Genomic DNA, 12,308 nt, shown 5'->3' on the forward strand with positions numbered 1-12,308 from the left:
CCACGTTGCTCTATAATTTCATACAAAATGAGACCACACACAGCCCTAACCATTGCTCTGTTAAACCCACCCCTGAATGTGATCTTCTCCAAGTCCAGAGGGAAAGAACTTTGATACAGGAACTCCGTGTTTGGTTTTCAATTTAAGAACTGTAATAAAAAAAATATGCAACAGAACTCTGTTACAAAAATCACATTAATCAGAGAGACTGACCTCCTCTAAATAATTTACCTCTCAAGTACCAAAAAAAGAAAAAAATCCACTTACACATATAACCAAATGTTATTTAATATCTTAAAAAGTAACACAATCCAAAATGGATATTTCACACAACACTACATATACAACATGAACACAATATTACCATATGGAGGGACTTTCAAATATAGACTTACAAAAATCCCTGTCCTTTTTTTTTTCCTTTTAACTTATTATACTAAGGATGACAAGGAATCATCATTTACAATATGGTACACGGACACGATAAAAACCATGTTACAAATGTGCTGTTAGAAATCAGGGAAGACGTTTCATGAACTGCAGTTATTTCTTATGAAATACTATACAATATAAACAGAACATCCATCTTGGATGACCTTTACAGCAACCAGAGACCAAGTCATTTAAAGTTTTTTTTTTTTTCAGTGCAAAAACATTTTTATTCAAGGCAGTCTTGGCTGCAAAACTCCTTCCTAACATAGTGAATCCCATGTGTACTTCTTAGCTCATTGACCCTAATGCAATTGTCACAGTCAGCCACGCAGAGAAAGACACCTGCAGAGCCATGATCCCTTGAATTCCCTTCCAGAGTATAGATGTCACTGCTCTAAGGACTTTTGTAGCGGTTGACACTTACATGAAGGTGACCCTAGGGCAGCTCTATTCCTAACTGGCATGCGTGCACAATGCTACACAGTATTCTCTTCTTCCAACGTGGAAACAGTGGTGGTGGAGTTAGGTACTTGTGTGGGGCGGAGAGGGCAAGGAGGCAGAGGGGGTAACCCTCAGAGGGAAGGAAGTCAGGGCTTCAAGAATGTTCTATAGGATGAAGGTCCTGGAGCTGGAGAGGACTGGGATTGGAGGGAAGCTCAGGTCTCAGATTCGGTACCTCTTTTGGGGGTAAGAGTAGGGGAACGGGGGGTACCAAGGTCAGCCTTTGGACAGGGAGGTAGGCAGGTGCACAAGGACCAGCCTGGCTCTAACCTTCCATTTCTGCCTTTCCAGAGCCATTGGTACCTCACTCGGAAACACCCTTTTCCTAGTCAGAAGGGTGCGCCTGTTCACAAGTGAAGCCAACAATGAGCCATTTAAAGGCCTCTGACTGCCTGCATACAATCACAAGACCACTTAGTTCCCCTGGAGCTTTGCCCAAATCTAAATTTTTGCAACCATTAAGCCTGTGAACAATAATAAAGACACAGGCGTATGTATCATAGAAAGCTGTCACCACGGAGCCCCTCTGTGTTGCTGATGCAAGCCAAGGGGACAGACATCAATCAGGGAAAAGTCAGTACCTTTCGCAAACACATGAGATCTAATAATAAAATGTCTCCTGTGTATAATTTATGAACTGTGTCCTAAGGAAAACTCCATGGGAAAATATCACTTGTATCATTAATACTATAAAGCCTTCTTCGAGAAGGATGAGGTGACAGCTGGTTCTTTTGTATTTCTTGGCAAAGCTCAGACAATAGCAATCCCTTTTCCGCCATGTTTAACTAGCCTAAAGAAAAACAATGCCTCCCATGGCTTTTGCATTCATTTTTCTTGTTTCTAATTTCCCCAAGCCTTAAACACGGGCCAAGGAGTCCCTCGCTCACAGGATATTATTGGATGGCTTTGACAATGGGTGGGGTTTGGGGAGGGTAAGGAAGCACCACTTCTTCTTGTGTCTACTGTGGTCTGCACTACACTGCTAGTTAGTTGGGTGTGGGACTGGTCTGTGGGAAAGGAGAAAGCAGATGTCAAAGACCTTCTATCTCATAATTTGACAAAACTCTTGGAACTGGATCAGCTTCCCAGATCCTACAAAGCAGGGCTTGATAGAGTTTAGTGAATGGTATGTAGCTGAGCACTATGAAGAGTGCTTGTTAAAGATTTTAAAGGAAAAACTAAAAAAAAAAAAAGAAGAAGAAGAAGAAGAGAAAAGAAAAGAAAAACAACTGTTTCAGCACCGTCCACTGCCTGGAGCAGCCAATGTTCCTGAAGATGGGGTTTTAGCACAGAAATGACAGGAACCCAATGAGAAACTGTAAACAAAGGTGGATGTCTGGACTGGCCTTTGATGACAGTGGCATTGCTGTGGATTTGTTCATATCCCACTTCATAACTCAATACCAGTAAGGGGTGCTGAGGTGTTGAGATTCCAAACACCCATACCTCTTTGAATGAAATGGACAAGGTGTCAAGCTGTATTTGTTTTCTTTATTAGCACACATCATAAAAATAGCATTTTAGTGATTTCTCACCATGGCCTATCAAACAGATAGAAAATAGGTCACAGAGAGAGAGAGAGAGAGAGAGAGAGAGAGAGAGAGAGAGAGAGAGAGAGAGAGAGAGAGAGAGAGAGAGAGAGAGAGAGAGAGAGAGAGAGAGAGAGCTGCCACTGTGTTTCTGGGTGATCTTGAGTCACTCCATTTGTTTGCTCCTGTCAAGCACAGGTATGAGAAACAGGACCTGCTCTGCAGCTCTCCAGCTAATGCTTTGGAAGCACTTTGAAATCCCCAGTTGAGCTGCAGAACATCACCAATTGGTGGTTAGTGCAAGCTCAAAGTGCTACCCCTCCCAAATGGTTTTGTGAGAACTGTGCCTATCACCGAAGTTACAAACTTTATCTTCAAGTACACTTTGTGGTGACAAGTGGTTAATCCTACATAGAACTTTACAAAGCTATGCTAACCTAAAAGAGAAAGGATGCTCTTCTATGAACCTCCATTCCTGTCTGGGTGGTGGCTGCAATAGAATTTGAATGTACATTGTAAAATGGGTTGAGTTTTCAAAAAGAAACATTTAGGAACAGCTGATGTTCAAATCACTGCTCCTCCACATTCCCTTTCCATTTGTGTTTCCTGAATGTGAATTCTCCAACATCAAAAATGTGGGCATTTCTTATTTCTCCCCTGCTACTCTCATTTCCGCTTTCCTATTGGTTTTCCCTATTGGGTGTGCACACACCCTATTCTTGCACTCATTAAGGTCTCCTGAGATGGGCAAAATATATCAAATGGTAGATAAATTCCTTAGCAGACATCTCAAAATGCATGGCACAGTTCTTTTAGTAAAAGGGAAGTTTGGGCTCCATGGGGTAGCATCTGATAAAAGCAGAGACCCAAAGTGCTTCCAAGCTGCCAGTCCAAATTTCTCACATGTCTTTTGTTACTGAGGAAAACATCCCTAGCAATCTAATTCCAATATAGGAATTAATAACGTCCCAAATGTTTACCAAGTGGCTCTTTGTGAAAGAGGACTCTTTTTTTTTTTTTTTTTTCTCTCTAAGAGCAGGAGTGGAGAAGCGGGGAAGACAGTAATTTTAAAATGTTCATTCATTTGTAACAAATCAAATGTGCTTTCATGGGGGAGAAGGGAGAGAGAAAGGGGACAACAGGCTTACAATTGGAAGCCAAAGGATGTTGTGAAAGAAAACCATGGCAACGAAAAAGTCATGAGTCCAATGGGTAAGTCACTGACACACACGCAAAGCCATGGCTTACTGATGAAGCATGTTCGAAACATTGCCTTTTTTTTTTTTTTCTGAAGAACACACTTTAACACACTGCTGCCATTTCATCAGATTCATGGAGGTAGTTATATGTAAAAATAAAAATTACCATAAAGTAATATGCTGTATCATAATAATACATAAGTGTGCAAAATGCCGACAGATGTGTTGACCCTTTAAGTTGAATGCCTCACAGAGATTCAACCAGACTCAGTTTTGTAAACCTTTCCGCTGATAAACTCTAAAACTAGACATGCCGTCCTGGAACACAAAGCTATGGTTCCAGTGGAGAATAATATTGGCAAAGCCCAGAGAGGGCCTCAAGCCAAGGCCGTGAGAGTCAAGAGTCTCACCATTTTGATGAGACCATCTTAGACACATGTGCGTATCCTAGCTGCCATGTGCTTCCCACCACCAATGTTTCCTCTATTCACGAATCCAGATTAGATTCAGACAAGAGTGTTTCTCCACGGAATTTCTGTTTATGTGGTATATCATCTTTAAAGCCCATCATTCTATGCAAATGGCTGCTGGTCTAGGGAGGTTCATTTATTTTTTTTTTAAATCATGTACTCCACAATGATTAGGCAAATAGTGTACACATTTTGTTTGAATAATGCCTTCTGTAAACCTGTTTATTGTGAACTATCAAAAATTCATATTTTAAAGCTTCATTTAAATGTAATTATGTCCTCTCGTGCTCACAGAGCATTCAATTTTTTCAATGGCTATGTTCAGAGGGTCAATCAGAGACTAATGTATTGTTTTAATGGTCCTATTATTTATGAACTGAGTATGCCAAAAATTTCAGAGCAGGTTTTTTTTTGGGGGGGGGGGAATTAATTTAGACCAGATCTAGAAATTGTATGGTATATGGCTCCCTAAGCAAACAGACTATGTAGTCTACCAGATATATGGTTGCTCTTTCTGAACATACTTAAGTAATGAGATAAACAAAGTGTTTCTGAAAACTGAGGCATGCCTGGGAGGAAGTAAGGTATGAGATTCAAATCCAATTGCCTTAAGCATTTCAAGGATGTAGCAGTATATTGAGAATCGTGCTTAAGCTTAATTACAATAAGCACAAAAAAGAAATTTATACCAAACTTAAGGAGCCCAGTTTGACCCAACACAACTTCCAAATAGCAGAGAAAATATGAGTGTACATGTTTCCAACAACTTCATATGATTGTGTTCCCTTATACACATTGCTAGTGATTAAGCCTGACACGGACAAAGAAGTAACTCACAAACTTAGGCTCATTACTGAAATCTTAAGTGAAAATACTTTGTATTGATTTTAATTTATTTATTTATGAATTCACTATAGTATATGGCTCCAAAGCTCATCTGATGCTAAACTGAATATAATTTCATTTCTGACCATTTTCTCAGTTCAGACCTAACCCTTGTGCAGATGGATTTCCGTTACCTACAGATGTAGGCAATGCTTCTCAGAAAATAAGATAAAGAGACTTTGGAAAAGTGCCTTTCCTGTAGGACTGGAGTGTAATGGTTAGTGGTCCCCCTCCTGCAAAGCCTTTGATACTGAGCATGACGTCATAAACCAAAGCAGAGCATGGAGAAATCATTGTAAAAGAACTGCCACACGATTCTCCCCCGCCAAAAAAACACCCTCCTGAAATCATTACAAAGTATCTGTAAACATTACTCTGGCATAGTTCATGAATGCATAATTGTCATTCTGATACATTTTAGGAGAGTACAAATTAGGAGTATATACCACACTAGCGGAATGAGGACATTCCGCTGTTCACTACATGGGCCCATGTATACTTCTAATCAAACATTACTTTAAATGTTGTCTCTATAGATATCTTCCCAGGGATAAAAGGCCTGAAGTTCAGCTCTTCCTAAATTTGCTCTTCTTTCCTACAACCACTAAAAATCATCTCCCATAGCCTAATTTAGGCATTCTATTTAAAACTACATAAAATAGATTTATGTCCCTTCCATTAGAAAGAATAACACCCTCAGGCCACATTCTTCATTTGTATCATAAAGAACATTTTGCTTCCCAACAAACTAATCACTGCATCTAGTATAGTAAGCTCGCTCATCTTAGGCATCCTAAGGAGGAAGGCATCCTGCTCCAGTATCTGATTCATCCCTCCTGGTCATCCACACACTCAGTGCTGTGCCCCTCATGAGACTTCATTTCCCTTCCTTTGTCCACTTCAAAGGCCTATATTCCTGTTTGTGATTAGGGAAAGTTAAAACAAAACAAAACAAAACAAAACTCAAGACAAGCATTGAGTGAGCTGGAAAAGAGTGAAAACAAACACCCTAACGCCATCCATCCATCCATCCATCCATCCATCCATCCATTGGGACCTCTGACCCACTTCCATGGGCTCCTGCGAGAGTGTCGTGAAAACTCACAGTGAAAAATGACTGGTACGTTAAAGGACTCACACACAAAGGGCTGGGGTCCCTTCTGCCCAGTTTGGCATTGATTTTCTTCACAATGGACATCCCTACATTTACATTTTGTAGCGGCTTGGCTTTTTTTTTTTTTGAGGGGGCGGGGCTATCAAGGATTAGTTCCATGGCCCCATTCCCCATAGGCTGGCCGGGAGCAACACATCTCTGTGGCATTTCAGAATGGAATTGGCAACTGTATGACATTGAAAAATGCATGTTCCACTTACAGTGTTTAGACTTTCCTATGTGTGCTCAGATACAGTTAGTGAAGCGGAAGTGTACGTATCTCCCTACTGCTATTCGGTTGCTACAGAGCCATACATGTGAAAAGCAATACTCCGAAATGAAGATTTTTTCTTTTTTGCCCTAGCCTACTTAGCAGCACAGCTCAAGTAACCCCCAACCTGTGCTTGAGATGTTTGTCTTTGCAGAGATGTAAACATCAGTCCCAATCATCGTAAACGTTGCTGTATCGGATGAGACAGAAGATCTGAGGCAGAAGGACAATCATACACTAGTAACAGAAGCTTGCAAGCAGTTGGAAGGTTTCTGTAATTTCTCAGCTTCGCTGGTCGGGGGATCCGTACTGGCACGGAAGTTGAAGGTTGGACCAGCCCCGCCATGGGCCGGACTCAAAGCAGGATTCTGACGGCGGTTGCTTTCAACAATGCTTGATGTGTTGGAAGCCAGGCTCTCCCGAGTGCTAAAAGAGTAAAAAGGGTTGGTTTTGGTTTTGCTTTAAACAAAAACAATTATATGTTGAGCACCCGAAGGAGGACCAAATGATGGTTGGATCGTGATGTCACATCAATGTGCATCTCTGTGATTATCTGCCTGTGTTCATCCAGCCTGGGCTCTAAGACTCGTGAAACAAGAACTGCAGCTCACCTGGTTTCTGACTACCAAATGTGGTTTGAAATGGTTTCCCCTGTTCGTTATTTTCAAGAAAATGACTTGATGTGAGAGATGCCTACCAACTGGCTTTAACAAAGAACAGGCATGCCTGTGTGATGATCTCACCAAAAGCTGGGAATTCACAGACATCATGGCTCTTGAAAAAGCTCCATAATTTTACTGAAAGATTCCATTCCACTTGTTTGCTTTTAATTAGATGTTAATTTGGTGGATGGACTTCAAGCATACCACTAGCTGACTTTGCCACAGAAATAGGAGTGAAACTATTTGTAAATACTTTATACCTCCATCTCTATCTTCAACTTCAGTCAAAACATAACTGTATGTTCACATAAAGAACGGTTTATCTCCCCTCTCCCATCTATTTGTGAAGCTGCAATTCATTCCTGGCTCTCTGTGGTAGAAATATTTTTATTTCCTAATGATGAAGTGATTTAAAAACTTCATTACTTCCATTTCCCTTTTCTAAATCGGGAATACTTGAATTGATTTCACTGCTATAGGAGATTTCAAACATCATGTTTGAAAAGTTCGGGACAACCGCAGAAGTAAGATCCCTCAGCTGGGCCGAAAGGGAGGGAAAAGGTTCTGTATCCAAGGTCCTCAAAGTGACTTTAAAATTTTTGCCTACTTACCTAGAACCAAACAACCAGAATTATTCCCAAATACCCACTGGCACGATTCAAAGTTCAAGACATATTTGAAGAGTTGATCTCCATACCTAGTCTAAGACAGCTAAATCTAGCTATCAGATCAACAACACCGTCTAGACACTATCTCCTCCCTTAGCAGCAAATTCCAACTGCGTATCTAACCCAGCAGCGATCCCTTAGCAGCTTGAGTTTTTGCATCATCAAGAATCCAAGAATTAATTGTTCAAATGGCAGTATGCTCACTGACTATCAAACAAACAACAAAACTCCCAGTACTCCCTTTTGGCTGTAGAGAATCAATGTGCTTAAAGAGCTCACAGCCAAGTTCTTCTGTTCGGCCTCTGATAGTATGGGCACATCTAACGAATATTCCAAAATGCCACTTAGGATAACAGGCCCTTGGCTTATCTACTTACCTGCCTGACCTCTTTCCCCAGAAAAATCCATCAGTAGTTTTCCATAGCTGTGACTGAGGTATGGGGTCAGTGGAGGAAGGATGAAGGGCAAAGATGTTGCATCCCAGAGATTTTAAGGTACATTCCATTCACTGCACTTTTAATCATGGTAGCTACTTTCAAAAATAATGTGTGTGTGTGTGTGTGTGTGTATGTGTGTGTGTGTGTGTATGTAGGTGCACACCATGATGACACATCTGCAGAGATCAAAGGACAACTTGTGGAAGTTGTTTCTGGTCTTCAACCATGTGGGTCCTGGGATCAACTTGATGTACCGGGCATGGTGTCAAGTGTCTTTTACACAGTAAGCCATCTCACTGGTCCATGCTAATATCTCTTAACAGCATCTAACTTCCTCATGTCTGTAGTGGGAGAACTGTGCTGTGACTTACCTACTGAAGAGCAACTGTGAAGAAGAAATAAGCATGGAAAAAAAAAAGCTAGGACAGTGCCATTTCTGTTACCCATCTGTCATAGAATCAGTGAAACAACTACTGTAGACTAAGTTGGGATGTTATCGTTAGTGACATTTTTCTATGGGAAAATGAATTGTAAGGTCCAAAGGATAGATATTCTAATACAGGTTTTGAGGAATCAACTTAACATTTATTGTATACCCATTGTATTCCAGATAATGTGCTTGGAACTGGGAACATAAATTGTTCTACCACGACACATTGGTTATGTTTTTGGAATAAGATGCCCTTGATGACCTCTGAGCTACATCTAATGCATTGGTAGGGATAAATAGGCATAGTACTCCAATTTCTGCAAAGAACAGATTTCATTACAGCTATAATCATGAGCAGAGTTTGTGACATTCATATAGAGGGGCCTGGATATACTGATGAAAATCCAACAGAGATGGCTTATTAGTAATAAAAATATTTCTCAAATTTAATTAAAAAAAAAAAAAAGCAAATGGCTGGGCAATGGTGGCGCACACCTTTAATCCCAGCACTTGGGAGGCAGAGGCAGGCGGATTTCTGAGTTCGAGACCAGCCTGGTCTACTGAGTGAGTTCCAGGACAGCAGAGCTATACAGAGAAACCCTGTCTCCAAAACAAAAACAAAAAACAAAAAACAAACAAAAAAAGCAATTGGAATACAACATTTAAAATGAGCTATTCAGGTAAGCCAGGTAAGCCAGGAGAGGTGGTATACATCTTTAATCCCAGCACTTGAGAGGCAGAGCAGGTAGATCTCATGAGTTTGAGGACAGCCTGGTCTATGTAGTAAGTTCCAGGACAGTCAGAACTATGTGGAAAGACTCTGTCTCAATAGACGGGGCGGGTGTGTGTGTGTGTGTATGTGTGTGTATATGTGTGTGTTTGTGTGTGTGTTTGTGTGTGTGTGTGTGTATGTGTGTGTATGTGTGTGTGTGTACGTGTGTGTATATGTGTCTGTGTATGTGTGTGTTTGTGTGTGTGTTTGTATATGTGTGTGTTTGTGTGTGTGTGTTTGTGTGTGTGTGTCTGTGTGTGTGTTTGTGTGTGTATATGTGTGTGTGTTTGTGTGTGTGTGTTTGTGTGTGTGTGTTTGTGTGTGTGTTTGTGTGTGTATGTGTGTGTGTGTTTGTGTGTGTATATGTGTGTGTGTTTGTGTATGTGTGTTTGTGTGTGTGTGTATGCGTGTGTGTGTGTGTGTGTGTGTGTGTGTGTGTGTGTGTGTGTGCTATTTAGGACTTCCTAGGTAGGAAATTCACTAAGTGGCTCTATTGTTCATCCTCTTTCTGGCACATGGCTTTCCAGAGTGCACACTCATGGCTGCCTAGACTCTTTATTTTAAATATTACTTTTCACAGCATGGTTCAAGTTTCTCGTGTGTGTATGTGTGCGTGTGTGTGTGCATGTGTATGTGTGTGTTTTAATGTTCTTTCATTTCCACAAACTGGACTGAAAACATGGCTAACCATAACTTCTGGGTAAGCACTAAAGCATTCAAATGTAGAGAGAAAAACCATTTCTTGGTAGAATCATAATCACTTAATGAGTTATTTTAAGGGAAGACCCCCATAAATGGCCTCTTTCAAAGTCACACTATTCACAATAGCCACATGATAGTGATATTTTCACTGGAATGCCACTCCAGATGAGAACCCTGGAAGTCCAATATTCTCTTTTCATACTCTTTCGTGCATTAGGAAGGTAACTCAGTGAACCTAGAGAAGTGTACAGAAAGTAAGCTTGTCACCTCACTTCTAACCAAAGGGTCTTAAATATAAAACAGTAAAATTAGGAATTTTTATATTCGTTTCATGCCTAATGTTTTTGGGAGATCCATATGCTCCAGGAGAGGAAGTCGAACCAGGTGTTACTAGACAGATCCATGGTTAGCAGGGAAAGATTCTCTCTCTTCAGAGTGAACTCCTTCTACAAAGACAAGGCATTTAACCTTGAAGTATCTTACTTAGAAAGTAAAAATAAACTTCCTGAAGTAATCCTACTTACAAATTCTATGTTACACAGCCCATGTTTCACGATAATATATTCTGTGAAGATATTGGTTCAACTAACTCATGGATATGTCTTTTCACTTGGAAACAAACTTAGCATTATCTAAGGCTTTGGGTTAGAACCCACTGACTCCCGACATCATCTTCAAAGCAGTCTTGGGAGTACCACCATTTGCTGCCTAGTCCGGATGCTAAGGGGGCCATGTGAAGGGCTTGAAGGTCGAGCAGGAAAAGCATCAGGCAAAGGAGTCTACATGATAGATAGTGAACACAAAGACCCAGGCAAGAAAGCCATCTTCTCCACAAGCAGTGGCTTTTACCTTTTATCACAGACTGGCAGTGATATCTGGTTCCTCCTGCTAGGGTTTTCAAGAGAGGAAAAAATGTAGAACAGGAAGACAGGTGGGTGAGGACTGAGAAAATTAATTGGAAAATAAAATCGGACTTGGGAGGGAAACATATTTAGCAAAATATTTTCTTTAAAAAAGACCAGGGCCACTGCTTCCTGGGACTTCTCAAGGATCCTTAAGGTCCCAGGGCAGACATGGGCTCCTGGGCTCTGGGGCTCCCACGCAGCTTACCAGAGTTTCAACTCTAATAGATGTCTTTTAGATGTTGGAAAGTCTATTTATGCATTAGCCTGGAAAACAAGGCTATATGACCAAAATAATAACAAACCAACAGCTGGTCCTTTAAGAAATAGCAAATGCCTAATTGTGAAATAACATTATCATAATCCCCATGTATGACTTTGGGATACACGAGATACCCAGAGATAGGGTGAAATGATCACAACTAAGTTCATTATAACTCTTAAAAACATAAATGAACGAATGAAATACCTATGTGGGTACTTAATGTGATTATAAATATTATGAGGTCTTGGGAAATGAAGATGAGGATGTATACATCTCTCAGTAGCATTTCTACATCTTAGAGTCACCAATCTGGAGCAGGATTTAGAAGCAAGATTTAGATCCCAAGTTGATGTTTAACGAGAAGAAAGAATTATGGAGAAAATCAGGAAATGGGACATCCCTGGGTGTGTGTGTGTCACCCCTGAACAATGTCAGTTCGTGGGAGGGTGCTGGAACTGTCAGTACTGCTGAACTATCATGTCAAGATTCTAAAGGGCAGGGTCCACTCAGAGAGTAGCAGTTCTACAGGTGAGGGGATCAAAGGCGGGCAACTGTTTTGATCTAACAGAGTTGAGATCCCTAACTTTTATGAAAGGACCAAGCTTCCTTGTCCCTGCCCACACAGAGCTGGAAGAAGAAGACATCTAAGCAAGTAGAAGAGACCACGCACAGCAGAGGAGTTAAAGTGGTATCGAACTTCTAGATCCTTTGGAAAGATTGTAAAACCCACTACTATTTCCACATTAAAGGGGCGGCCATTATCCTGGCACCAAACTGCTCTCCACTGCTTTCCTCCCACTGTCTATAGTCATCATACTCAGAACGTTACTTTTTTGGTTTTTTGGCTTTTTTTTTGGAAGGACTTTAAAAAAAGATCCCTTCTCCTGGTTGTCAACAAATAGAAGAAAACCTCTGGGATGTGTTGGTCTTAGTCAGATCAGACTCTGATACAAGCTTTAGGGAGGGAACCAACCCACCAGTCCAGATTGGTGATCTCTACAGCTGCAGAAACATTTTTTTTTTCAATTCC

At 40.8% G+C, this 12,308-nt stretch overlaps 1 protein-coding gene across 10 annotated transcripts in view; it reads right to left on the reverse strand.

Annotated features, from left to right (window-relative positions):
• Positions 1 to 263: 263 nt before the first annotated feature.
• Positions 264 to 12,308, reverse strand: part of Stox2 (storkhead box 2) — a 251,385-nt gene continuing 239,340 nt past the window's right edge. For 7 of the 10 annotated variants that reach the window (XM_031339740.1, XM_031339746.1, XM_031339742.1 and 4 more), the window contains one exon: positions 264 to 6,866. In XM_031339740.1, coding sequence (XP_031195600.1) covers positions 6,671 to 6,866 — 196 coding nt within the window. In that variant the 3' untranslated portion in view covers positions 264 to 6,670. Of the gene's footprint in view, positions 6,867 to 12,255; position 12,308 lie in introns of all 10 variants that reach the window. The other 3 variants (XM_031339741.1, XM_031339750.1, XM_031339748.1) reach the window with 1 other exon arrangement.

The sequence above is a fragment of the Mastomys coucha genome, unplaced genomic scaffold (assembly GCF_008632895.1).
Source record: "Mastomys coucha isolate ucsf_1 unplaced genomic scaffold, UCSF_Mcou_1 pScaffold22, whole genome shotgun sequence".
In the NCBI taxonomy this organism is placed as follows: Eukaryota; Metazoa; Chordata; class Mammalia; order Rodentia; family Muridae; genus Mastomys; species Mastomys coucha.